The 24,084-nt window shown below is 43.9% G+C and overlaps 1 protein-coding gene across 1 annotated transcript in view; it reads left to right on the top strand.

Annotated features, from left to right (window-relative positions):
- Positions 1–24,084, top strand: part of SERGEF (secretion regulating guanine nucleotide exchange factor) — a 238,204-nt gene that overhangs the window by 130,652 nt on the left and 83,468 nt on the right. The window contains 1 exon segment of the mRNA XM_030332663.1: positions 17,496–17,532. Within this exon segment, the coding sequence (XP_030188523.1) occupies positions 17,496–17,532 (37 nt within the window).

The following is a 24,084-nucleotide window of genomic DNA, read 5'->3' as shown; positions in this document are numbered from 1 at the left end:
GTACTATGCCTTGTCAGTGTAGAGAAAGGCAGCCTAGAAGAAGTGACTTTCTCCCAAGCAGGTGATGTCTAGTGGGTAGGCAGACCTCCCTGTTTCTTGCTCCTCAGAGAACTCCTGGAGTCAGTGTGTGGGACACTTGGTCCTACATGATTCTTGTTCAGTGAATCCTTGTAGGCCCTCATGTACAAAAGGAGGTTTTTGTTTGTTTCTAAAGTGGTTTCTCAGTCCCTCAGGACCACCACGTGCTAACTCCTCATCTCTGCTTGTGTTCCACCTCAGGCTAAAAAAATTAACTTGTGTTCTTCCTGCATGTACTGCTCTCCCCAGGTTCTCCCCCTCCCAGCCCATCCCTCAGTTTTCCAGGTATTCCTCTGTCCTCCTCATTACCTAGGCTTGGAGCCCTCTGGGACTCAGCTTGATAGGTGTTCTCCAGTCATTTAGTCAGCACTCACCAACCCTGTCATTTTTTTCCTTGGGCCTGCCTTGGAAATCCAACCATTCCTGTGTGCTCCCTTGTGGCTGTCACCAGCCACAGCCAGGTGTTTGTGCCCTCTTCCTCAGACCACTACAGCAGCCTCTTAGTGATCTCCTGGTCGTTAGTCCTTCATCCGTCATGCAGACTGGTAGAGTCTTAAGTATTGACCCACTTTTGAGTTTAAAACTCCCTTAAAACTACCAAGCCAAAACATTCCAGTTCCTTCATAATCTACCCTTCCATCCCCAGTATGAGTTATTCATACCAGTCACACTGAGCTACTCATGTCTCCTACATATTTGGTGATTCTTTGCTCATTTGTTCCTTCCTTCCTTCTCTCCCTCCTTCGATGAGAAAATATAATAACCTTTCTTTGCAAACTATAAAGCATGCAAGCTTTTATTTATTCAACAAGTACACTGCTAATGTGAAAGGGAAAAAAGGGGGCTTTGGATTTAGTGACTACCTATAGTGTGCCAATAATTTGCATATATTATCTTATCTAATCCTTTGATTTTCCTGTGAGTTGGGCTGAGTTATGTTCATATTACAGACGTGGAAATGGAGGCCCTGAGAAGAAAACATGTGCCCTTCTGCTAAGCTGTGGGCTTGGTGCTAGAGGTGGAGTGGTTGGTAGAAGCTGAAAATCTCTAGGCTGGCAGGAGGGATTGAGCAAATACATAAACAACTGTCATGGAAGAAAGTGCTGTTGTCCTAAGATCTGTAGATACAATGCTATAGAAATCCTGAGGATGGTGAAATTTCTTCTAGCTAGGAGATAGAGAAGACTTCATGGGGAAGGTAGATTTTCACTGAGTGCGAAGGATAGGCAGTAATTTGACCAAAAGAGGTGGGATGCCAGGACAGGAAAGGAGGGACAAGCATAGACAGAGTCACAGAGAGGGAAATGCCCTTGGTGTCATAAGAGATCATCAGTGAATGGTCCACTTTGGCTGGAACACAGAGATCTTGGTTGGGAGTGGGGGGAACGTAGCAGGCTATAAGGCTACAAAGGAGAGCTATAGCCCGTTCCCAGGTGGACTTAAATGTCTGGTGAGAAGACTCCAGGTTTGCTCTATAGGCACAGGGAAGACATGGGTAGGTTTTGAACAGGGAAGTTGCTACTCAAAGCTGAGGTTTAGAAAGGTTACCTTGGGCATCCAATGTATTGAAGAGAAGGGAAACAACAGAGAAAGGAAATAATTAGAAGCTATTATAATTTTCCAGTACAGATATTCTGAGGGTCTGAAATAACACAGTGGCAATGGGGATGGAGATGAGGGGCAACATGAGAGCAGAACCAGGGAGACAGGATTATAGAAATCGGTGGTTGGTAGGACCGATGAGTGAGATGGGGATTCCTAGGTGATTCTGAGGGAACTGTGAGGATGATGGCAGCAGCAACTAACAGAAAGAGGAAGGCCAGGAGGGAAAACAGATGTAGGGTTGGGAGGGATGGGGGGGTGGTAGGTGGTGTGTTCCGTTTTGTTCAGGTGTGATTTTAGGTGCACGGAATTGCCTGTTTTTGCATCTGTGCTGAGTGCTCTTCACCACGATTGCCACCATTCCGGATCCCCTCTGTCCTTCCTCTTTTTCAAGAGAACTTTTTGCTGCCTTTTACGGTCCAGTTGAACGAAGCCCTCAAGGGGACCTTATCTTTGAATTTCTGATGCACTGTCGATGCCTCTCAGTATTTCCCGAGTCCAGTCTCCCCAGTGTGTGCCCCACACACATAACTATACACGGAAAGGTGGGATGAGCATCTGGTGGTTACAGCTGACATAATGACAACGGTAGTTTGTGCTTGTTTGAACGTTTATAATAGGTGAAGCGCTTAGGATGGTCAGAAGCATGTTGCATTTCCCTGCCAGACCGCCCCAGGTAGGGTCACTGAACCACTGACTCAATAAGCTGAAAAGGTTATTAGGGAATAAATGTTAGGTTTTACTTTACTAATAAATGCAGTTGAAGACATTAGCACATAGCATATGGGAGAGTTAGGATGATTTGTAGCTGCCATAAAGAGGTAGATTCTGTTAGAAAGAATGGTCAAGTCTGAAAATATATTTCAAATGATATCAATGCTAAGATTGATGTTCTCTGGGTATTAAGAATAAAGACTCTTAGCATTGTACCTGGCACACAGCACTCAGTAAATGTTTGATTATATTACTACTGATGGAAAATTTGAAATTGTAGAAGGGAAGAAAAGCCATTGTTTAAGATGGGACCAACATTTTGATTAGTATGGAAATAAATGCAGTGCTTTTAAAGTGCCCTGTAGAAGTTTAAAGTTGTTGTTAGTTGATGAATGTAAAAGTGTTTGTTTGTTCATAACATTATCATAGCTGACACTCTTAGAAAGGATCAAACTCAAAAAATTTTGGAAGAGTTGGTTTTCTCTTCTAATTTTTTTTTTTTCTTTAACGGAAGATAAAAGAGGTCTGGGGAAAAAAGATTGCTCCACCCTCTTGTTTCTCTGGGCCATCAGATCTCCAAATGGATAAAGGGGCAAGTGAACTAGCATATAAGTGTCTACTTTCTCCAAGGTACTAAATATAGGTAATTGAATTCAATCCTCATGATAGTCGTGTGAGGTTATTGCTTTAATTCCAGCTATGCAGATGAGGAAATTGAGGCTTACACAATCTTAGTAATTTGGCCAAGTTCACAAAACTAACAGGCAATAGGACCCGAAGTGAAGCCCGCTTTCACCCAGACTTTTGCAGCAGCCTCCTGACAGCCTGTGATGGAGAGCCTTGCTGTTGCATGTGGCAGAGGGCAGCAGCTTTTGTTTACAGCTTCACACTAGAGCTGCTAGAACAAGTAATTCATTCAAAAATATTTGACCTCTGTTTTGCCTGAAGGCAGGGCCAGATTCCTGAGTTCCTCAGTCACCATTGCTGTCTGCTACTTATTTAAAAGTGTTAAATTATTTGGAATACTCAAGTCTCTCAGGATGGCCCTTCTATCAATGGGATGTATTGTTCCAAGGAACCGGACAAGAGAAATCTGTGTGGCATAGCTTTTTGAAAACTTGATTACTCCCCTTCAGACTGTGTGTTCTAAGGTTTCAAACTTTTTTTTTATAGAACTTTTACTCACATTAGGAGCTAATGGGGACATCTGTCGTGTTAGAGTGGCAGAGAAAGAAATGAATGTGCAGTGATATGTTTTGTGAGTGGGCCTCCTCAGCTCCAGTGCTGGACTGAGGGTTCAGGTGAGGCAGAAAAGTCAGACAGGAAGCAGCTGGCACCAGTCAACCCACTGACCCCAACCTCAGCTTTTTTTCACTATAAATTAGACTTGTCTATCTGCTCTATCACTATGAATTGGATTTGTTTTTCCTGGAGTCATACTAATGGAATCATATAGTATGTATTCTTTTGTGTCTGGTTTCTTTCATTCAACAGTGTTTCTGAGATTCATCCATGTTATATGTACCAGTAGATTGTTTCTTTTTTATTGAATAGTATTCCATTGTATGATGTACTACAGCGTGTTTATCCATTTACCCATTGCATTAGTTTTCTCTTGCTGCGTAACAAATTACCACAAACTTAGTGGCTTCAAATAGCATCTCTTTATTAGTTCATAGTTCTATAGGTCGGAAGTCTGGGTGGGCTAAGCTAGGTTTTCTGCTTAGGATTTCACAAAGCCAACATCAACTTATCAGCTGGGCTGGATTCTTATGCAGAGACTCTAAGAAGAATCTGCTTCTAAACTCATATAGCTTGTTGGCAGATTTCAGTTCCTGTGGTTAGAGGACTTAAGGGCCGTTTCCTTGCTGGTTGTTGACTGGAGGCTGCTCTCAGCAATTAGTTGCTGCTCCCCAGTCTTTGCATACAGCCCCTCTATCTTCAAAGCCAGTTACAGTGCCTCCAGTCCTTTTTGGGCTCCAAATCTTGCTGGATTCTTCTGCCATCAGCTGGAAAAAACTCTGTTTCTAAAGGGTCTGCATGATTAAATTTGACCCATCTGGAGATAGCCCTTCCATTTTTTTGGTAGACTTTCATTTATAGAATGGCCTTTCTGATACGAAGCTGTATTTTGACATTTTAAGTATTTCTATCCATTGATCCTCATTCTGCAATCTCATTCTGCAACCTGATTCCCTTTTTCCCTGTGCTGTGGCCCTTGTACTATCCAAGTTTTCTCTTCTCCAGGTTGAAAACACTCACTTTTCCTCTTTATTTCTTACATGACATGTCGCAGCAGAACAGTAAGTGTGCTTTCTTGGAATCACACGTGTGATTGGATTGAAATTCGGCTATGCCACCTACTAAGTATGATGTTGGACCAGTTAATATCTCTGAACCTTGATTTCCTTATCTATGCATGCTTAATGGAATTACTTCACAGATTACATGGGCTAATGCATGCAAAGCTCTTAAGCACCTTCCCTGTCACATTATAGACACCCAGTATATGTTAGCCAATATTATTCCATCCATATTGGTACCCTTTCCCCAATTTGTTCTCTTTCTTCTGGATGTGATCTATTCTGTCAGTGACTCTGCCTGAATCGTACAAGTGCCTTTAAGAGGTTTATAGTCCTTTACTCAATAATTCCACTTTAGGAAATTTATGCCAAGGAAATAATCAGATGTAGGCAACGGTTTTTGTTCCAGAATGTTCATCTCAACACAATTTATAATGACAAAATATTGAAAGCGATCTAAGTATCCAACAGTAGGAAAAAAATGAAATTAGGGTACATTTCTATGATGCTACCAAGCCATAAAATCACAATTTCAATGTAAGTAATGACATAGGAAACATTATGTTAAATACAGAAGTCATGATATAAAACCAAATATATAGCATGACCTCAACTGTGTTTCTGAAATTATATATATTTTATTCACACACAAATATTAGTAGGGAAAAGAGTGGAAGGAAATACACCACATGTTCGTAGGTGGTGGGATTATAGGTGTTTTAAAATTTTCCTCATTATGTTTTTTTTTTTTTTGCCATAACTGTGTATTACTTTTATAAACTGAAAAAATATGAATAAACTTTATTTAAAAATTATTTTGTGTGTGTTGTCCACCACAGAACCTCATAATCCATAACTTTGTCTTGAACCAAAAAAGGTGTAGAGTCACATCGTAGATCAAGAAGTTGCCTCTGATGGTCACTTAGCTGGGAGCCGGAGTGAAGGCAGTGGGAGTCTAGCAAGCTGCCCCTGGGGACAGGCCAGCAGCGCTCATTAGACTGCTGACTTGTGGGGCTTCACTGGCAGGCTGGGTCACGTGACACCAGTTGCTGGAGATGCAGTCGTCATTGTTAGTACTGTGCTCATTGTTACGCTGCACGTACTTGTTATGATAAGCTTTGATCACTCTGTCACATCTTATTTGCATTCTTGACTTTTTAATTCCAGAAAGAACACAGCTTTAGGATACGGGCCTCTAGATTTTGTTTTGTTTTATTCTAATCAAAAAAGCAAAAGCGATCCGTTATGTGAGGAGCTCCACCTGGCCTCTTGGTCAGGGGCCACGTTCAGGTGCTCTGACCCCATGCCTAGCAATGGACCAGCCAAGCTCTGCTGTGTCTCTGTAGTAAAGAATACGATTCCTGGGCCTTGTATACAAATGGCTCAGGGTCAGCCTGTCAGCTTGTTTTTTACTGTTACTATTATTGGGGATAGAATCAAGATAGGAGGGGCTGTGCCCTCTCCCTCCACACAGTAGGGGTTCACTTTGTAATTGTTTCCATCCTGAGGTATCACTCAGAGGCTTTTCCTCAGGCCTTGTGGGAATATACCTGTCTTGTTTTGGGAGTCATTCTGTTTCTCCACTGACTCAAATTCTCAACATCTAAAGGATAATCTGGTTTCTGAATTCAATGGTTATTTACAGGGCTCCAAGCATTCAGAAGACTCTGATAAGGAGCTGAGAAAATTCAAGAATAAATCCAACGTCATTCATCTAGCATTTTCCGAGTACTTGCTCTGTGCTGGACTCTGAGGCAAGAGCTGTGGGAGAGAAGTACACGGATGAGTGACTTCAGCAAGCATGTGTAGGACCTACTATGTGCTCACTGTGTGAGCCAATGAGGAAAGAGATCAATGAGACACAGTCCTCATGTTTAAGAAAGTTATAATCTGTATAATCTGGGAAGAGACACACATGTGAACCACTTAATAATAGGAAGAATAAGTGCTATTTCTCTAGCAGAGCTATAACTGCTCCCTTCTGATGTGGCCTAGCCACTGACTAGCTATATGTTTTTAGTCAAAATATTTAACCACTCTGTTCCTCAGGTAATCTATCAAATGAAGGTATAATGAGTTAATTCACATAAAGTGCCTAGAATGGGATTTAGTCGTCAGTAAATGTTAGCAATCTTTCTTGTTCTCCTTTTCTCCTCCCTCCCTCCTTCCCAAGGATGGATGGTAAAGGTTCCCTGCCCCGAGGGGACAGCAAGAGCCAGGCATGATGAGATAGTGGGATGCTGTGCATGGGGTCTGATGAGGCTGGCATACAAGTGTTTGTGGATGATTCTACTGGGGAAAGAGGCTGGAGAACCCCACTAGGTCCAAACCATGGAGGATCTTCAGTACTAGACAAAGGAATTTGGACGTGGGCAATGGAGAGCAAAATAGTCCATGTGTACTTCAGGAAGAGCATTTTGGCAGAGTAAGGAGAGATTGGGGAGGGTAGGGGGCACCAAGGAAGCTGCTGCAGCATTTCAGGCAAGAGCTAAGACCCAGACCATTTCTCTGACTCTTTCAGTGTGACAGAGGCTGAGGAAGAGACTTAATTCTCTTTCTGTGTGCCTGCCTGTGGGTTTCTTCCTGAAGGAACATTGGTTTGAGTGACAGTTTATCCCATGTGTGCATATGTGTCCTCTGTCTCTTTCTTCTGTGAAGATTTAACATTAATGGAATACTGTTATCTAATGTACAGAGTGTCTTCATAGTTTTCCAGTTGTCCCAGTGATGTCTTTGATGGAAATTTTTTACTTTAATCCAGGGCCCAACCCAGGATCATATATTGCATTTAGTTGTCCTATCTTTTTGCTTCCTTTAATCTGAGATAGCTTGTCTTTATCTTTTATGGCATTGATATTTTTTAAGAGTATAGGACAGTTGTTTTGTATAATGGCTCTCAGTTTGTTTTTTTCTGATTTTTCCTCATGATTGGATTTCACATAGGCACTTTGGGCAGGAATGCTAAATAAGTGATGTGTCTTTAATGCATTGCACAAAGAGACACCTGATGTCAGTTTATCCCATTATTAGCGATGCTGACTTAGATCGCTTGGGTAAGTTGGCGTCCGCCTCATTTCTCTGCTACAAAGTTACCACTTCTCCCTTGTTAATTAAGAAGTAGTCTGTGAAGAGATACTTGGAAACTATAGGGGCGCCTGGGTGGCGCAGTCGGTTAAGCGTCGGACTTCAGCCAGGTCACGATCTCGCGGTCCGTGAGTTCGAGCCCCGCGTCAGGCTCTGGGCTGATGGCTCAGAGCCTGGAGCCTGTTTCTGATTCTGTGTCTCCCTCTCTCTCTGCCCCTCCCCCGTTCATGCTCTGCCTCTCTCTGTCCCAAAATAAAAAAAAAAAAATTAAAAAAAAAAACGTTGGAAAAAAAAAGAAGTAGTCTGTGAAGAGATACTTGGAAACTATGTAAATATTCCATTCCTCTTCAGATTTTTGCCCTGTAATTTTAACATCCATTCATGATTCTTGCCTGAATTAACTATTACTATTGCAAAATTATTTTCTTTCCCAATTATTCCTTTTATGTGTACTACTTTTGACATTGTACTCGAAGGAAGAGCTTTCCCTGCTCCATATTTATTTATTATTCAGGAAGTACTTATGAATTTTTATTTTGTTCAGTGAGTTATAATCTACTAATGTCATTATTCATTCTGATATTCAAATTCTCCCTGGTTTAGCCAGTGGAAAACCCTTCAGGAAAACCTGGCTCCTAGTAGCCTTTTGACATCTCCCTGTCATTTTTTGATCACTTCCTTACTTCCTGGCACAAATAGATGTTCCAGGCTCAAATTGTTCTTTCCCTGTCCCAATCCTGGAAACAGCCACTTCTCCAGGAGTTCTGATTCTTTTTAGTCAAATAGTATTTAAAAGCCAAGATTGGTGTACCAAGTGAACTCACTGCTGCTGAGATGTCATTGCTTCTAGGAAATTTCATATTTGTTGAACTCAGTGCGTGTGCGTGTGTGTATAAAACTGTGAGTTCATACTGATACCTTTCATTTGAATCCAATGTCCACAGGGTTTCTCTTTGCTATGTTTTATTCCGTATTTGTATTTCCTTTATCTACAGTGAAAACTCTGGTTCCCAGCGACATTAACATATTTTCTCAGTAGCATGGTCCTACAATACATCCAAAATGCTTTCAGAATTGATACATGTGTTCTACTATAAAAAAAAAAAATCTACTAAGTAAAGATCTTTTTTACAGCTCTTTTTGTTTTTAAATAGTTATTTAAAGAACTTTAAAAGTTACTAGGATTGGTTACTTTTTCCCTCTTGAGAACAGTTATATTATTCATTTGAAATAAGTTTTGCCTAGAGTCATACACTATTTACTCTTCTCTGTCTGGTTGCTTTTGTTCACCATTATTCTTGAAGATTTATCCATGTTGTGAATAGTAGTTTTCCCCCCATCGTTAGAGTATTCTGAGTATACCACACTATCCATTCACTGATGATGAATATTTGGTTAATTTTATGCTTTTTATTTATTATGAATAAAATTGCTATGAATGTTCTTATGTTTGTCTTTGGATGGAAGGACGTAATTGTTTGGGGTACGTGGGTGTCCTGGCATCTGAATATGTATATCTGTCTTTATATCTGTATGTCTAGCTTCTTGGGAACGATTGTTTTCCCCATTCTAAGGGAATTCCTTTCTCCTCTAAGTTGTCCTGTGGATACCAGGTGTTCTTGCTTCCTGTGACGACACCTAACAAAGTTACCACTTGGTACATAATGCCAAGTCGTTTTTCAAAGCAGTCGTTGAATTTATGTTCCTATGAGCAGTGTAAGCGATTTCCAGTTGTTAGACATCCTCACCAGCACTTGGAATTGGCAGTCTTTTTAAATTTCAGCCTGTCTTGGCTACTAGGGCAAGGGTTAAATTGTTTTTGAGGAACACACTACAGGATGTTTGGCCTGAATCTATTAATGACCTGTATTTGAGGTTGGTTGTTCAGCTCACGTGGTTTCATGCTGTTCTCAAGGGTTTAAGTAGCTTAATGGTGTGTCTTTTCTGAAGTCTAGATGCATTGTTGTGTTAGGTGTTCTCAGTTTGTAAGGATCAGAGGTACTCCTAGGTTACTGTAATATTGTAAGGATGGATATAAGTGGAGAAAAGAGGTAAAGCAAATTATCTCGTAAAAGAAAAACTCGAAGGTCATTTAGAACATAACCCAGCTCAGAAACCTAGACCTTCTTGTGCCATCAGCAGTAGGATGAAGAAACCCATTCTAGTGACTTTTAGCTGCTCTTCTCTACTTTGATTGTTCCTGCTGTTCTGACTCTTCTGCCTATAACCGCTCCTTATATTAACGCCTCTTGTGTCTATTTCTTCCAGCTACTGCTCCAGCTACCAATCGGAGGACTCAGTCCCTACAAGCCCTTTCAGGCAGAATTTTCTCATTAGGCCACTTCGTAGGCTATGGCCAATCTATGCATTGACCTACTTTCAGACAGGTATCCATCTGTAGTCCATCCATACCAGTCAGGTGTGGCCACAGGAAGCAGGAGCGTCTTGTATCAACGTGGCAACTTAGAGGAGAAGGGAATTCCCTTGGAATGGGGAAAACAAGCATTCTTAGGGTGTGCTAGTTTAATTGTGTATATTATTTTCTAATTACTGTGTATATTGTATTCTAATTCAGCAGACATTTCTTAAGCCCTCTCCTTTTCTGCCAATAGAATAACTCTGTTGAAAAAGGAAATGAACTGTTGTTCATTGTGAACCTATTCCAGTTCCTAATACTTATAGTTTCTTTTTATGTGTTCCCAAGTTATATATCTTCATATGTTGTGGACACATATCTGCAGAACAGAGTCCGGCTCAAAGCAAATTTTATTCTGTAGACAGGGGAGCATGAAAGAATTTGGGGATGTATGAGATCTATTTGGTTGTTACTATCCCATTTTAAAGATGAGGGAACTGAAATCCAGAGTGGCAAAGAGATTTGCCCAAGGCCACACAACCGGGAAGTGGCAGGAACCACTTCTGATTCCATAACTAGAGCTCTTTCTCCTATTCTACACTGACTGGGAAGACATGCCCCACCCCCTGTGCCCAAATTATTAATAGTAGAAAGGAGATTTGACAAAAGTAAACTTCAGCCAAAGCAAATGGGAGGATTCAAGAGAAGATCTGGGAGGCTTCCTCAAGGCTGTGGGTTTGGAAGTGAGTCTTGTAAGGCTTGGTCAGGTTTATAATAGTATAGACAAGGGAGAATGGTGCAAATAAAGGCCCAGAAGTGGGGAAACAGATTTTCTAGCAACAGAGGAGCTACCTGTATTTCTGGATTAGTGGGTTTATATATAGCAAATGAGAAAGAAATCAGGTATGGTAGGAAGTTAGGAGGCTTTGAGACTATGGCAACTTCCAAATTAAAAAAAAATCAGATCATGACATGACAAAGAGAAGAAAGCTTGAAGTCATAAAAGAGTCTTAAAAGAGTCTAGGCTGTAGTGAAAAGGATTGAAGAATGTGGAGCAGCTGGAGATCAAGATACAGATTTGAGAGTCTTTGAGAAGGCAGAACTAATAGGATGGAGACAGTAGGAGATAAAGAGAGAGTTGCCACTTGAGAGTTTGAGCCTTAGTGATGGGGGCCGTCTGGTGCCAGTATCAGAAGAGAGGCAGTATGTATTATGGTGAAGCTCACAGGCTTTGGATCAAGGCTGACTTGGGCGTACACCGCCCCCCCCCCCCCCCCGGACTTGGGACCAGTGATTTAACTCCTCTGAGTAAGTTTGCTGATCTGTTGTTGAGTAGGGACACAGATTCCCACTTCCCAGAGTAGCTGTGAGGTTGTGAGGCTATGCAGGTAGAGTGAAATTCTGTGATGCCACATGCCTGGCATCCAGACACCTAACAAATTTTTGCTTTTCTCCCCAACCCAACCTCTGTTTGAGGAAGTAGCAGAACCTACTTGAAGCCTCTTCTTATGTGTAATCTGCACTTTGAAAAAAAGGAATTGGCTTTGGAGGGAAAATGGGTTCTTTGGGAACCCAATCAATGGGACTTTGAGTTGGACAGATAAAGCCTCTTATTTTTTGGCCTCCTTTGACATCTAGACTTCAGTAAAAAAAAAAAAAAAGACGAAGCCCTCACAAAGGAGCCAGAAGTATCTTTGCAAGGCTAGGTCCTTCCAAAAACAAGCAACTGTGCTGCCTCTCTGCTGCCACGATGACCTCCATTTGGGGCTATTTCTGAGCCGAGGGGTAAAAATCCACTGGCTGACAGGACTGCAGTTTGCGTGTAAAACACGCACAGCCTCCCAGCCTGCTTTTTTTCACAGGTTTGGAAATTCCCGTGGTCTCCTCAGAGTTCTACACACATGACAACTGGGTTTGGGCGGAGTTGTAGCAAAGGCTGCACCGAGGTGCCCATTGCCTTCCGTTAACCCCCGCCGTGGGGAGGCTGCCTTTCTGGAGCTGCTCCCAACACGCTTCTCTGGGCCATGGTGCCTGCCAAAGACTCTCCCCGAGGCGCAGAGCCCAGGCTTCGAATCCCTCCTCCGAGTCCTTGGCAATGGCCCGCCTCCGCACAACTGCCTCGTTGCCATAGCATCCGAGGGGCGCCCGGGCCCATTGGCACAGGGCGGGAACCAATCAGAAGGCCCCGCAGGCTGCTGTGCTCCTGGATGGTCCCTGGGCTGCCACCAACTGCTCCTAGGAAGATGAGGGTGGCTCCTGGCCAGTGGTGCGGAACTGGCCTAGATCCCACATACTCTTCTTGGGATCTTAGTGCTGTTTACCCTGAGCCCTGGTCACACCCCATCTCCCCGCCCTGATATCCTCCTGTTCAGAGTTGAACTATCTGGTGGAGTTACCCGCAAGGTGATGGCTTCCGCAGGGAGGGCAGGAGCAAAGCTTTGTTGCCACTGTACAGCCGTTTCCTCCAAGAGAAAACTCTGGAGCAGCTTCTTGATTGGTCCAGGGGTGGGCCTTCCTAGCCCCAGGAGGATGTTGTCTGGGCCTTGAAAGTCTAGGGCTGTCCCAGTTTAAGATCCCTTGCTAACTGGCATATGATTGCCAGCTATAAGGAACTGGAACTGGGTGGGCGGTTTATTTACATCCTGTTTGCCAACAGGAAGGTTAAAACGGTTGGGAAGACAGAAAAGTGGAATCGGAAAGATCATAGAATCCTGCACCTTCCCTAGCAGTAAGATACTGGGCAAGTGACTGTACTCTCTGAACCCCAGTTGCCTCACTTGTAAAACGGTTGTAACAAAAGAACCTATGTGCTAGGTTTGGTATAAGTTTAAATGAGATAATACAGGCCAAGCAGTCAGGTGCCTGGCCATAAGCACTCAGTAAGGGACAGTCACCTGTGTTTAGAAATGGTAGAACAGTACTGACCAGAGCTAGAGTACTTACATGTAGCATTTGGCAGATATTTCACGTTAATGTAATTTTTGCTTATTCATTTAGTTATTCATTCATTTTAACTCATTAATACATTCAGCATATATTCTCTGGGCACCTACTCTCTGTATCGTTCCAATTTTAGTATATGTGCTGCCGAAGCAAGCACATATTCTCTGGGCATCTACTACCAGTCACTTCATCCCTGTCCAACTGTATTTAGTGGGAGCCAGCCCCCAGGGGAGTAGAGACTTTCTTCCCAAGAACTGATGGAGTCTAGCCTGGCAGGAGGCTCTCTGGAGGATCTTGGCACCACGGGGAGGCAGTTGGGAGTTTGGAAATTGTTTTCTGCACTCCTGCCTCCTGTGGCTGAGGTGCCTGAACAGAGCAGACCCCTTTCACGTTTGAGCAGCACTGAGTCATGACAGGTTTCCACAGCCACTTTTGTTCCCCTCACCTGTGTGGAGGTGTGCCCCCTTTGCCTGAAGTCCCCGATCAGCAACCCGGAACCTACTTTCTCTGTAGCGGGACTCCATCTCCCGAGGCTGACCTCCTTTGCTGCTCTACTGCACTTTGCCATGCTGGAGTTCCTGAAACAATTCTACTCTACTCTTCATGCTCCTGTCACCTGTACACTGTGCTCCTGTAGTGCTGTTCCCTTCCTGCCTCACTGTGCATCTCAGTGCTTGTCTCCAGTTGGACCGGGGTGACCACACCCCTAACTCATTTGTCTTGAGATCACCTAACTCCTCTGGGCCCCTCATCTTTTTACCCCTTCCCCCCTCCAGCTTCACGCCCTGTATACTTGGGCTGTGTGACAGAGACGTTACTGGGGAGGCACTCTGCTGGATGTCTGAGCAACAGAGGTGCTTAACACCTCTTAACACCTCTTAACACCTTTATAACATGTCATAAATAGACATCTCATATGTGATAAGGCCGTGATGTATAGTGCTGTGGGGGTAGGTAGGGTGGAGCAGCCTTGAGACTCAGGGAAGTCTTTACCAGGAGGTGATGTTTGGGCAGTCTTAAAGGATTTAGCTAGGTAGACAGTGGGAGGGAGGAGATTCAAGTCAAGGAAAAAAGCACACATAAAAGCCTGAAATTGCCTCATATTCTTAGAAAAAATGTACTGTAGTGTGAATGGGAAAAAAAAGGAATATGTTATTTGGGGTTGAGGGTTCATGAGTAGCAGAGAGAAGTGAGGCCAGAGAGCCAAACAGGGGACTACTCATTGTGGGCTTGCAAGCCACTGCTGGGAGCTTGTGAAGGGCTTTATATAGAGGCATGACATTCAGATTCATATGTAAGAAAGGTGAGACAAATGGCTGTGAGGCGATGGAGTGTCTCATTTGTCCTCCGGCAGTTTTGTGAGGCAGACGGGTTGACGCTATTATCTACCTGTTACACCCGAGAACACTGAGGCCTGAGCAGTTAAACATCTTGCCAAAGGTCTCAGGGCCAAAAAGGAGAGGACCTAGGACTCACCTGGCTTCCTGGCTCCGAACCTCTTCCTCCTGGGCATGCTGCCATTGTTAACAGAGTCTTCTAGAAAGCTGCCTGCAGCTGGGTGGTTGGGTATATGCTGACAGGAGCAATATGAAGCAAATGGTCATTGATACAATCTTGTTGAAGGAGTGTAGCACTGGGATTTTGTGGCCTGTGGTGTTCGGTCTCCTGACCTCTATGCCATTGCACGTACAGCAAGAAGCAGTGGGGAGCTTTGAGTTTCAAGCTCTACGTTGCCTTGACAAAATCCATTCATCAGTGTCTCGCTCATTAATTCAGAGCAGCATCTGCTACCTGATACTGGCATTTGTCACTGGCTTGTTTCTGGAAGCCCCTGGTCCTCCAGGTTGGTCAGCTCTGCAGCCTGCAGCCCCAGGGTGAGCCCTGGCAGTCAGAGGCAGCCCCTTTCTCTGTATGCATTTTGTAAAATGAAATAGCTTTATTTTTTTAAAACAAAAGTAACATTTAGCAGTACAGAACATAAGCTTGGAGACCAGGCAGTCCTGGGTTTTAGTTCTGCCACTGCCACCTAGCTAGCTATGATAGTTATTTAATGTGTATGGGCCTCAGTGTTCTTGTCTCTAAAATAAGCACAGTCAAGCTTCCCTGAAGGGACTGTTGTGGTGATTAAGATGAGGTTACATTTGCAGAGTGCCTTGGCATGACGCTTGGCTTTTTAAAAAAAAAATTTTTTTTTAATGTTTTTATTTATTTTTGAGACAGAGAGAGACAGAGCATAAGCAGGGGAGGGGCAGAGAGAGAGGGAGACACAGAATCCGAAGCAGGCTCCAGGCACCCAGCTGTCAGCACAGAGCCCGACGCGGGGCTCGAACTCACGAACGGTGAGATCATGACCTGAGCTGAAGTCGGACGTTTAACCGACCGAGCCACCCAGGCGCCCCAGGTGCTTGGCTTTTGTATATCCTCAGTATATGGTGACTTTAATTCCTGCACTTGTTGCTCCCCCCACCGCGACTACTACCATCACAGTTAAAGACTATTTGAGAAACAGAGAATAGGAGTAACTGTCTTATAATCCTACCATCACAATGCAGCTACCATTATTATTTAGGTATTATGTCCTTTAAATCCTTTTCCCCCCACAACTTCAGAAGATACCAGATTTTATAACATATTTATTTTATAGCCATATTTATTTATTATTTTCACCTCTGTAGTAGGAGCTGCATTATGTTTATTTTCTATATTTTTAATAATTGTTTTCTGATTGTAAGATTACCGTATAAAATTCAGACAGCGTAGAAAAAGCAAAAGGAAAAACCATAAGAATGAGTGCATACCTCATTCCTAGCCCTGAGGCTATCACTGTTAACTTTTGATGTAGTTTCTTTCGGTCTTTCACTCACATTTTATTGTAGAGTTGAGACACAATTTTTGTGTAATTTTGTGTAGTTTTTCAGTTCATAGGATATCATGAGCATGTTTCTTTACTGTAAGCATTATTTTTCAAAGCTGCATAGTAGTCCATCAGAGGGCTCCACCATAATTTACATAAGCATTCCCCTATTGTTAGACACGTAAGTTTTTCCCAATTCTTCAATCTAAGCAGCTTCCTATGGCAGAACCTAGGCACCCAGCCTCAGTGTAACCAGAAAGCACATAATGAACTTGTGCTGTATGTATGGCCCTGGGCGAGACATGGTGGAACCCCTCAGCTAGACACTGAGCCTGCCCCAAGGGAGCTCAGAGACTAGACACCTGGAAATACTGGGACGAAATATGCAGGTGGTTCTTTGCCAGATACTATCAGGGAGTACACCTAAGAGCGGGTATCTCTGTTTCCTGTGGAAGCTGTGATCTGGAACACACAGCTTTTACAAAGACAAAAGTCTCAGAAACTTTGCTGACCTTTCTCACCTACCAGTGTGTTATTAGGCCTCCAACGCTCAAATGCCTTTTCATCCTGTTACCTTGACTGTCAGGGGCCTGTGCTAATGACCTTTGAATATCACTTCCAAGTGGTTTTCACTGGGAAGGGGTGAGAAGCTATAGCATCAAGAAAGGAACTTGCCTGAAGCTCCGAAGAATCAGAGATGCTCCAGTCCTTGTTTCAATGCACACTTGCTCTGGCACCCACGGCAAATTGTTTCCTCTTCCCAAGCCTGTGTTTTCTCCTTGCAACATAGAGAGATTGGACTAGATGATCTCCAGGGCCCTTCCAGCATTGACATTCCATGGGGACCTGAAGCCTTCCTCTTGGTAGGAGCTGAAGTGCGCATCCTGATAAAGGTCACAGGATCCTTCTCCGGAGTCCAGAGTTTCTTTTAATTAGTACCTGGGGAACCACTTATGCTTTTATATTCCCGCTTACTTCCTTCTGGTAGCAGTTGGGACATGTGGAGACTGAAAGGCAAGAAGTGCTGCTCACTTGGTGAAAACACTAGATTCTGAACCCCAAATGATTCTTTGTTCTTTTATGTATTGGGTATTTTTTCTTTTATGTGCTTGGTTTTTGCATTCACTCTCTCATTTGGCAGATATTAACTGAGTCCCAGACCCAGACAGTTAACCGAGACTCAGCCCTGTTCTCAAAATGCATGCCGTCTAGCGAAGAGACAGAAAAAAATGTAAAAGGCAACAAGAGAATTGCTACAGTGGGGTACATACAAGTTGCATAAGGAAAGGAGTGTTGAGTCGGCCTAGAAGCAAAGGAGTCTCAGTGGACACGTTGAGACTTTAAAGGATGAGTGGAAGTTTTCTAGGTAGACAGTCGAGGAGAGGGCATTCCAGACAGAAGAACCACACGTGCAAAGGCCAGGAGGTGTGAGAGTACATGTCGTGTTCTTTGTGGGGCTAGGGGGTGAAAGGGACAAATAGCAGATGAGAAGAAGTCAAACATCTTTCCTTGAACAAGGAATTTTCTTCCTCTAATATAACTTATTTTTTTCTTTTTACAGGTCTCTTGTGGCTCAGAGCATAATCTGGCAGTGATTGGTAAGTAATGAGTAGCCTGCTAACTGTGATCTGAAAGTCCTGTGGCAGAGTTAGAGAAGACTTTCGGTTAACCCAAGGCCAGGGTGTGTGTGTGTGTGTGTGTGCACGTATGTTGGGGGACATGCTGGGAAATGGAAGTCTTTGGTTGACCAAGGCTTTACTAGAAGCCCCTTTTCTTTTCTTTTTAAAAATGTTTCCTTCTTTTGAGAGAGAGAGAGAGAGAATGAGTGGGGGAGAAGGAGAGAGGGAATCCCAAGCAGACTCTGTGCTGTTAGCACAGAGCCTGACATGGGGCTAGAAGCCCCTTTTCTAAAAATTTCTATCCATATCATTGAGCGTCTTTTTAAGGTACCTGAGCTGGCTCCCCTCCCCCAGGGAGTGGCATTTGAGGGTATTAAAGATTTTATACACTATGAGGACAGCATGTGTAGAAAGCCAGATATGAAAGAGGAAGAAGATTGGGCTGCTCTTGTTTCTTTGAATAAATCCCTTACTCCAAGTACTTTCCTCTTTCTTTGGAGATATAGGGCTCTGCTCACTGCCCTAACTGCCTTGTATTTCGTGGCACTCAGGTACTCCCAGATGAAGCCAAGCTTCTGATTAATTGAGGTTTCCTCTTAATTGACTCTGGATAACCAGGGTTCACTGTTTTTATAATTAGGCCTATGAGTAATTCCTTTAAGAAGCTTTCTCATTACTTCTATAGGTAGACTAGTCTCATCTCACAGAGCATTAAAGAGACACCAGTGTGGGGCCCGACTGTCTGAGTTCAATACAGGCTTCCACTTCCTAGCCGTGTGAACTTGGACAAGGCACTTAACCCCTCTGTGGGAGGACAGTAGCGCGTACCTCCTAGGGTTTGTTGTGAGGGTTCCAGGAGTTAATATATATAAAGCACATAGAATAGCACTTGGCTCCTAGTAAGGGTTTTAGCAGTGTTCACTGTTATTATCTGATATTTTTTGTAATTGCCCTCCTCTGGGCTCTAGCTCTCCATCTGTAAAATGGAGGGGTTAAAACAGAAAATCAAGGTTCCCTCCTGCTCTGATATTTTCGGATTCCATTACAAACCCATCACTGCTAGCCTTCTGTTGGTGATTTCTGTTTCTGGCTACTTCTCTCCCAGCCTCTGACTCGGCTTCTGAAGGGCAAGGCCCCTGCATTTTCCTTTTGTTTTCTGCCTGTTTGCAGTACCCAGAGCAGTGCCTGGTACCCGGCAGAGACTCGGGCTCTGTTTTCTGAATTGAGCTGAGACTGGCTCAGCCGCCTGCAGTGGCAGCATTTTGAAGCACTACTTTGTAGGCCCAAACGTGATGTGCAAGGAGGCAGAACCAAGGACAGCTGAGGAGGTAGGCTGCCAGCCAGCAGAGGGGGGTGGGGAGTAAACTGGGCTGGAGTCAGAGAAGGAGCGAGAAAATGTAACAGCAAACCTGCATGCTTCGCAGCAGCACCACATACTCTATTCCGGAACTGCTCCAGCCTGGGTGTAATTAAGACAAGCTACTCGGAGAATCAGAGGTGGTGCCTAGGATGCTGCTGCTGCTGCTGTTGTCACTGCACTGGGGGAGATGTTGGCTCCCTCTGGGACCAGCACAAACAAGAAGATTGTAGGGAATCTAACTATGAGAAAGACCACAATCCAGATGAAGGCGGGGCCAGAGCTCGCAGGGCGGCAGGCCGAGCTGAGAGAGGCAGCCTGGGGCTGTAGAAAGAGCATAGACTCTGCGGGCAGATAGCCTTGCTTCACACTGGTTGCATCTCTTTGTGAGCCCCCATTTCCCCCCCTCATCTGTGTAATGGGGATAATTCCCATTTTGCAGGATTGCTGTGGGGATTGGTGCATGTGAGGTACCAGGTCTATAGTGGGTATGAGAGAAATGTGTATGTGTGGATAATTCTGTTTGTTTCTCATTTCTCTTGGTCCGGGTGGGGAGAGGGGAGAATGGCGTGTTAGTGTAACCGTGCTAGTGAAGTAATTGTTACTTGGGAGAGAGGAATGATAACATTCTAGAAAGGTGTCCAGCGTTACCCAGGTGAGGAGAACATCAGAGGCAGCGGAGAGCAGGTGTGCCGGTGAGCTCTTGAGGGGGTAGACCTGTATTTTTCTGTTTTGTCCTCAGTGCCCTGGTCCTGGCTCACAGTCTGTTAAATGAATGGTTGCAGAATCAGAAAAGGTGGGCCCAGTCACAGGGCTCTGGGCATATTTACCTGCCTGTGTGTGAGCTGGCAGCAGAGGCTCCCCACTGGAAGAATGGGGCCCTCCATGGGTGCTCTGCAGGGCTCAGGCTGTGCTGTAGGAAGTGACAAGAAGTGCCTGTTAGCCTTGGCAGAAGGCCAGAAAAGAGGGAGACAAGCTGGAGGAGGAGAGTTCCTATGGGCTTAAAGCCTGGTTCTCACAGCCAGCTCCTCCCCTCAGCTCTTCTGCCATTGCCGACTTTAGATGGATTTCTCTGCCTTCAGTCTCATTCCCTGAGATCTGGGCTCTCTGCGCCTGGTGCTAAGTCTCCCATGTGATAGGCACAAAACAGTTATAGAATAGACTGGAACAGAGTATAAGGAAGCCAAACTTGCCCCAAGTGTAGAAACAGCTTTGATGTGTAGTGAATGTGCAATAGACAGACCAGAAGAAGAGGTGAAATAGAGCCTGATGGAAGGACATGACTCAGGATCTGCTCTTAGAATGGACACTCCACAAAGTATATTTGTTGTACCCATTTTATAGAGGATAAACAGGTTGTCCAGGGACAAGTAGCAATAAATAGTAGAGCTGTCTGCTTGTCTTCCAAGACTGCTCTTTTGACTCTCATATCCTAGGACCTGATGCATTATGGGTGGTGGTTAAGAAGAGCACAGACACCAGGGCCAGATCGCTTGGACTCAAATTCTGGCTCCTACACCTATGAGCCATGTAACCTTCTATAAGTGGCTTAACCCCTCGGTGCCTTGATTGCCTCATTTGATATGCCTTGATGTGCCTTGATCGCCTCATATAATATTATTGGCCTCATAAGGTTGTTATGTAGAGTGCTAACAGTGCCCGGCACAAAAGTAGAAGCTCAATAAATGTGAGCTGGTATTATTACCATAATCATTGTCATCGTCATATATTAAGACTTCAAGGAAGGAAGTAATTGTAAGATGGGTATAAGGAGGCCTGAGGCTCAGGATGGGAACCTCAAAAGCTAGAGAGGGAAGCATCTTCCTCACCCTTCAGGGAACAATGCAGGATCTCACCATAGCTGCAGAAGGGATTTGTAAATTGGAGCCTGGGGACCCCAATCTGGGGGATCTGGAAATCCCAACAGCCCTAGAAACAGTGCTAGCCCAGATTTGTTCCAGATCAGGATTCTGCTGTCTGCTGCCCCAGACGGGGATTCAGAACCTGCCATGTTCCAGCCTGAAGCAAACCCCGCAGCAGCCACATTTCCGCTTTCTTAGGGAATCAAAATAATTCCACTCTGCTACTTCATTTGCTTCCAGGTTTCTTTTTTCCCCTTCTTCTGCAGTTTGGTTTGGTTCTTTCCTTTGTTTTCCAATGAGGCTTCTCTTGACATATTCTGTGTTTGCCACCAGGTATCACCATGGCTAGACAGGATGGTGAAGTGGTGTGAGTTCCTGCTTTAGAAAAAGGAAGCCAGGGATCGAGAATCTCAGGTGACAATCAGGAAAGAGAGAGCTGAGGCCATTGGCCACAGCTGGCGTGGCCACTTCTAACTGTGTGCCTTGCCCAGTCAGTCCACCTCAGTGAGTCTGATTCCTCATCTGTAAAATCTACCCACCCCTAAAATTGTTCTTCCAAATGGCATAGGTATGTCAGGTGGCTGCTTAGTGCCTGCCACATAACAGGTGCTCAGCAGGTGCTCACTCGTTTGGCAGGTTCACTAGTCCTTCCTTCCTTCCCACCTAGGATTTCCCTCCATATCTGACAGAGCTGGCTGGCTGGCTCCCATTCGTGGGCATAGACTGAGGTCAGCAGGAGTGACATGAGGGCATTTGACCACCACTTGCCCAGAAAGATCCCTGCCTACCAGAGGCTGGCTCCCAGGCCAGCTCTGTCTTTGGGGCCCTCACCTCTATGTCTGGCTGAATTGGCTCCAGCTGTTTTGCTTCCCCTAGGAGCAGCTTATTTTGGCTTGAATGAGCAATTTGTTTGCCTTCTCTCCTGATGTGCAGTTGTTCAGCCTTCCCTTCCTGCAGAGAAAAAAGAGCTGACTGCATTTCCTCTCTCCCTGCTCCACACAGACCTTTGGAAAATATTTTTTTTATTATTGGTGGCCTTCTCCTGGAGCATTCAGGCCTGCCAGACAGGCATTGTTAAAGGGTTAGATATTTGGCAGGAAAGTGTCGTGTCTCCTCCTCCTCCTCCTCCTCCTCCTCCTCCTCCTCCTCCTCCTCCTCCTCCTCCAAGCAAAGCCAGATCTTCTACCAAATTGGAGCTATAATCTATGTAAGGATCTTTTATTCTCTTCATTTCACTGATAATTTCCAATTATTGAACCTTTGTATCTTTGTAATATGTGTGGCACAGTGTCTGACCTTGGCTTGAAACCCATCAAGCAGGGTCATGTAAGAATTTAATAGTGAGAACTAAATCTTTTTTGACACTAGCTCTTCTCTGAGAGGCAATACCTCCAAGCCCGAGGGTACTGCAGAGACCTTAGAGGCAAGTAAAAGCCTGTATGGTCCTATGCACAGTGTGATTGGCAAAGCAGAAGTGCTTTATATTATCTCATTTAATCCTAATACCGAATGGATGAGTTGGCACTACTGTTAACCCCATATTCTAGATGCGGGAAGGGGAAGCATAGGCTGAGCAGTTTGTTGGGAGGAATCTGTATGTCAGGTCTTTAACCAGGGCTTCTAACTTCAGAGCCTGTGGTCCACTACCCGATGCTGCTTTCCTGCAGACCAGTGACAGTCCAGCCTATTTTTAAGGCCACCAGATAAGATGATGTCATCTCTTCATTTCAGTATTTAGTTCCCCTTCATGTTAGCAGTAACTTCTTCTGTCTTCCAGACTAAATGTCTTCTTCAGGGGCGCCTGGGTGGCTTGGTCGGTTAAGCGTCCGACTTCGGCTCGGGTCATGATCTCACGGTCCATGGGTTCGAGCCCCGCGTCGGGCTCTGTGCTGACAGCTCAGAACCTGGAGCCTGTTTCAGATTCTGTGTCTCCCTCTCTCTGTGACCCTCCCCCATTCGTGCTCTGTCTCTCTGTGTCTCAAAAATAAATAAACATTAAAAAAAAAAATTTAAATGTCTTCTTCAGATCCAGCAGTTCTCCGTATAAGAACCAGAGAGAATTGTGAAGTTGATGACATTGTTTTGGAAAACCACCCCTTTTAGGATTCTTCTTCCCCTTCTCATTGTCCCTTACCTCTTAAAAAAATTACTTCACTTATTTAATTTTTGAATAATTAATACATGTACATGATTCAAACTTAAAAGGCATAAAAAGATTTAAAATGAAAAACTTCCCTCCTACCCTGTCCCCCATTTGTCCAACATCCCAAAATCCTTCTACCACATGTGCAGTTAATGCCTATTATTAGTTTCTTCTGTATTTTTCTGGTTTCTTTTTGGATATATTAAGTATATGCTAAGATATCTTTTTATCTCCCCTTTTACATAAACGGCAGTATATTATACACACTTATTAGTGTCATATTTTTTCTTTCAACAGTTTATCTGGGAAGTCTTTACATATCAGTATAAAGCCTTCCTACTTTGTTATTACAGGTACATAATATTCCAGTATACCTATGCACCATGATTCGTTCAACCCTTGCCTTACTGATGGGCATGTAGATCATCTCCAGTCTTTTTGCTATTCTAAGTAATAATGTAGTGAATAACCTTGTTTGTGTGTGTATATATATATATATATATATATATATATATATATTGTTTCATATGTGAGCTGTTGAAGTATAAATATAGATTATTGTATCAAAGAGTAAGTATATCTATTTTGCAAGATAGGAACTACCTTCATAGGAATTATGCCATTTTTCACTCCCACTAGCACTGTATGAGTACCTGTTTCTGCAGCCCCCCTAATAGTATGTTAAGAAACTTCGGGATTGGGGTACCTGGGTAACTCAGTCAGTTAAGCCGACTTTTGACTTCAGCTCAGGTCATGATCTCATGGTTCCTGAGATCAAACCCAATGTTGGGCTCTCCGCTGACAGTGTGGAGCCTGCTTGGGATTCTCTCTCTCTCCCTCTTTCTCTGCCCCTCCCCTGCTTACGCTCGCCCCCTCCCCAAAATAAATAAACATTAAAAAAAAAAAAAAAGAAAGAAACGTCAGGATTTTTGCCAATCTGATAAGTGAAAAACTACTGAAGGTGGTTTTCGTCTTTTTTTACTTTTTAAATTGAAGTACAGTAAAGTGTACATGTCTTAAAGTTTCAGTTTGGTGAGTTTTTCATATGTGTATACCTAGGAAACCACCACCCAGTACAAAATACAGAACATTTCCGGCACCCCAGAAATTATCCCTTCTCAGTCAATACCCCACCCCGGGAGTTAACTACTATTACAACTTCTGTCTCT

This window comes from Lynx canadensis, chromosome D1 (genome assembly GCF_007474595.2).
Source record: "Lynx canadensis isolate LIC74 chromosome D1, mLynCan4.pri.v2, whole genome shotgun sequence".
Lineage (NCBI taxonomy): Eukaryota > Metazoa > Chordata > Mammalia > Carnivora > Felidae > Lynx > Lynx canadensis.
This window is presented reverse-complemented; position numbering and strand designations above follow the sequence as displayed.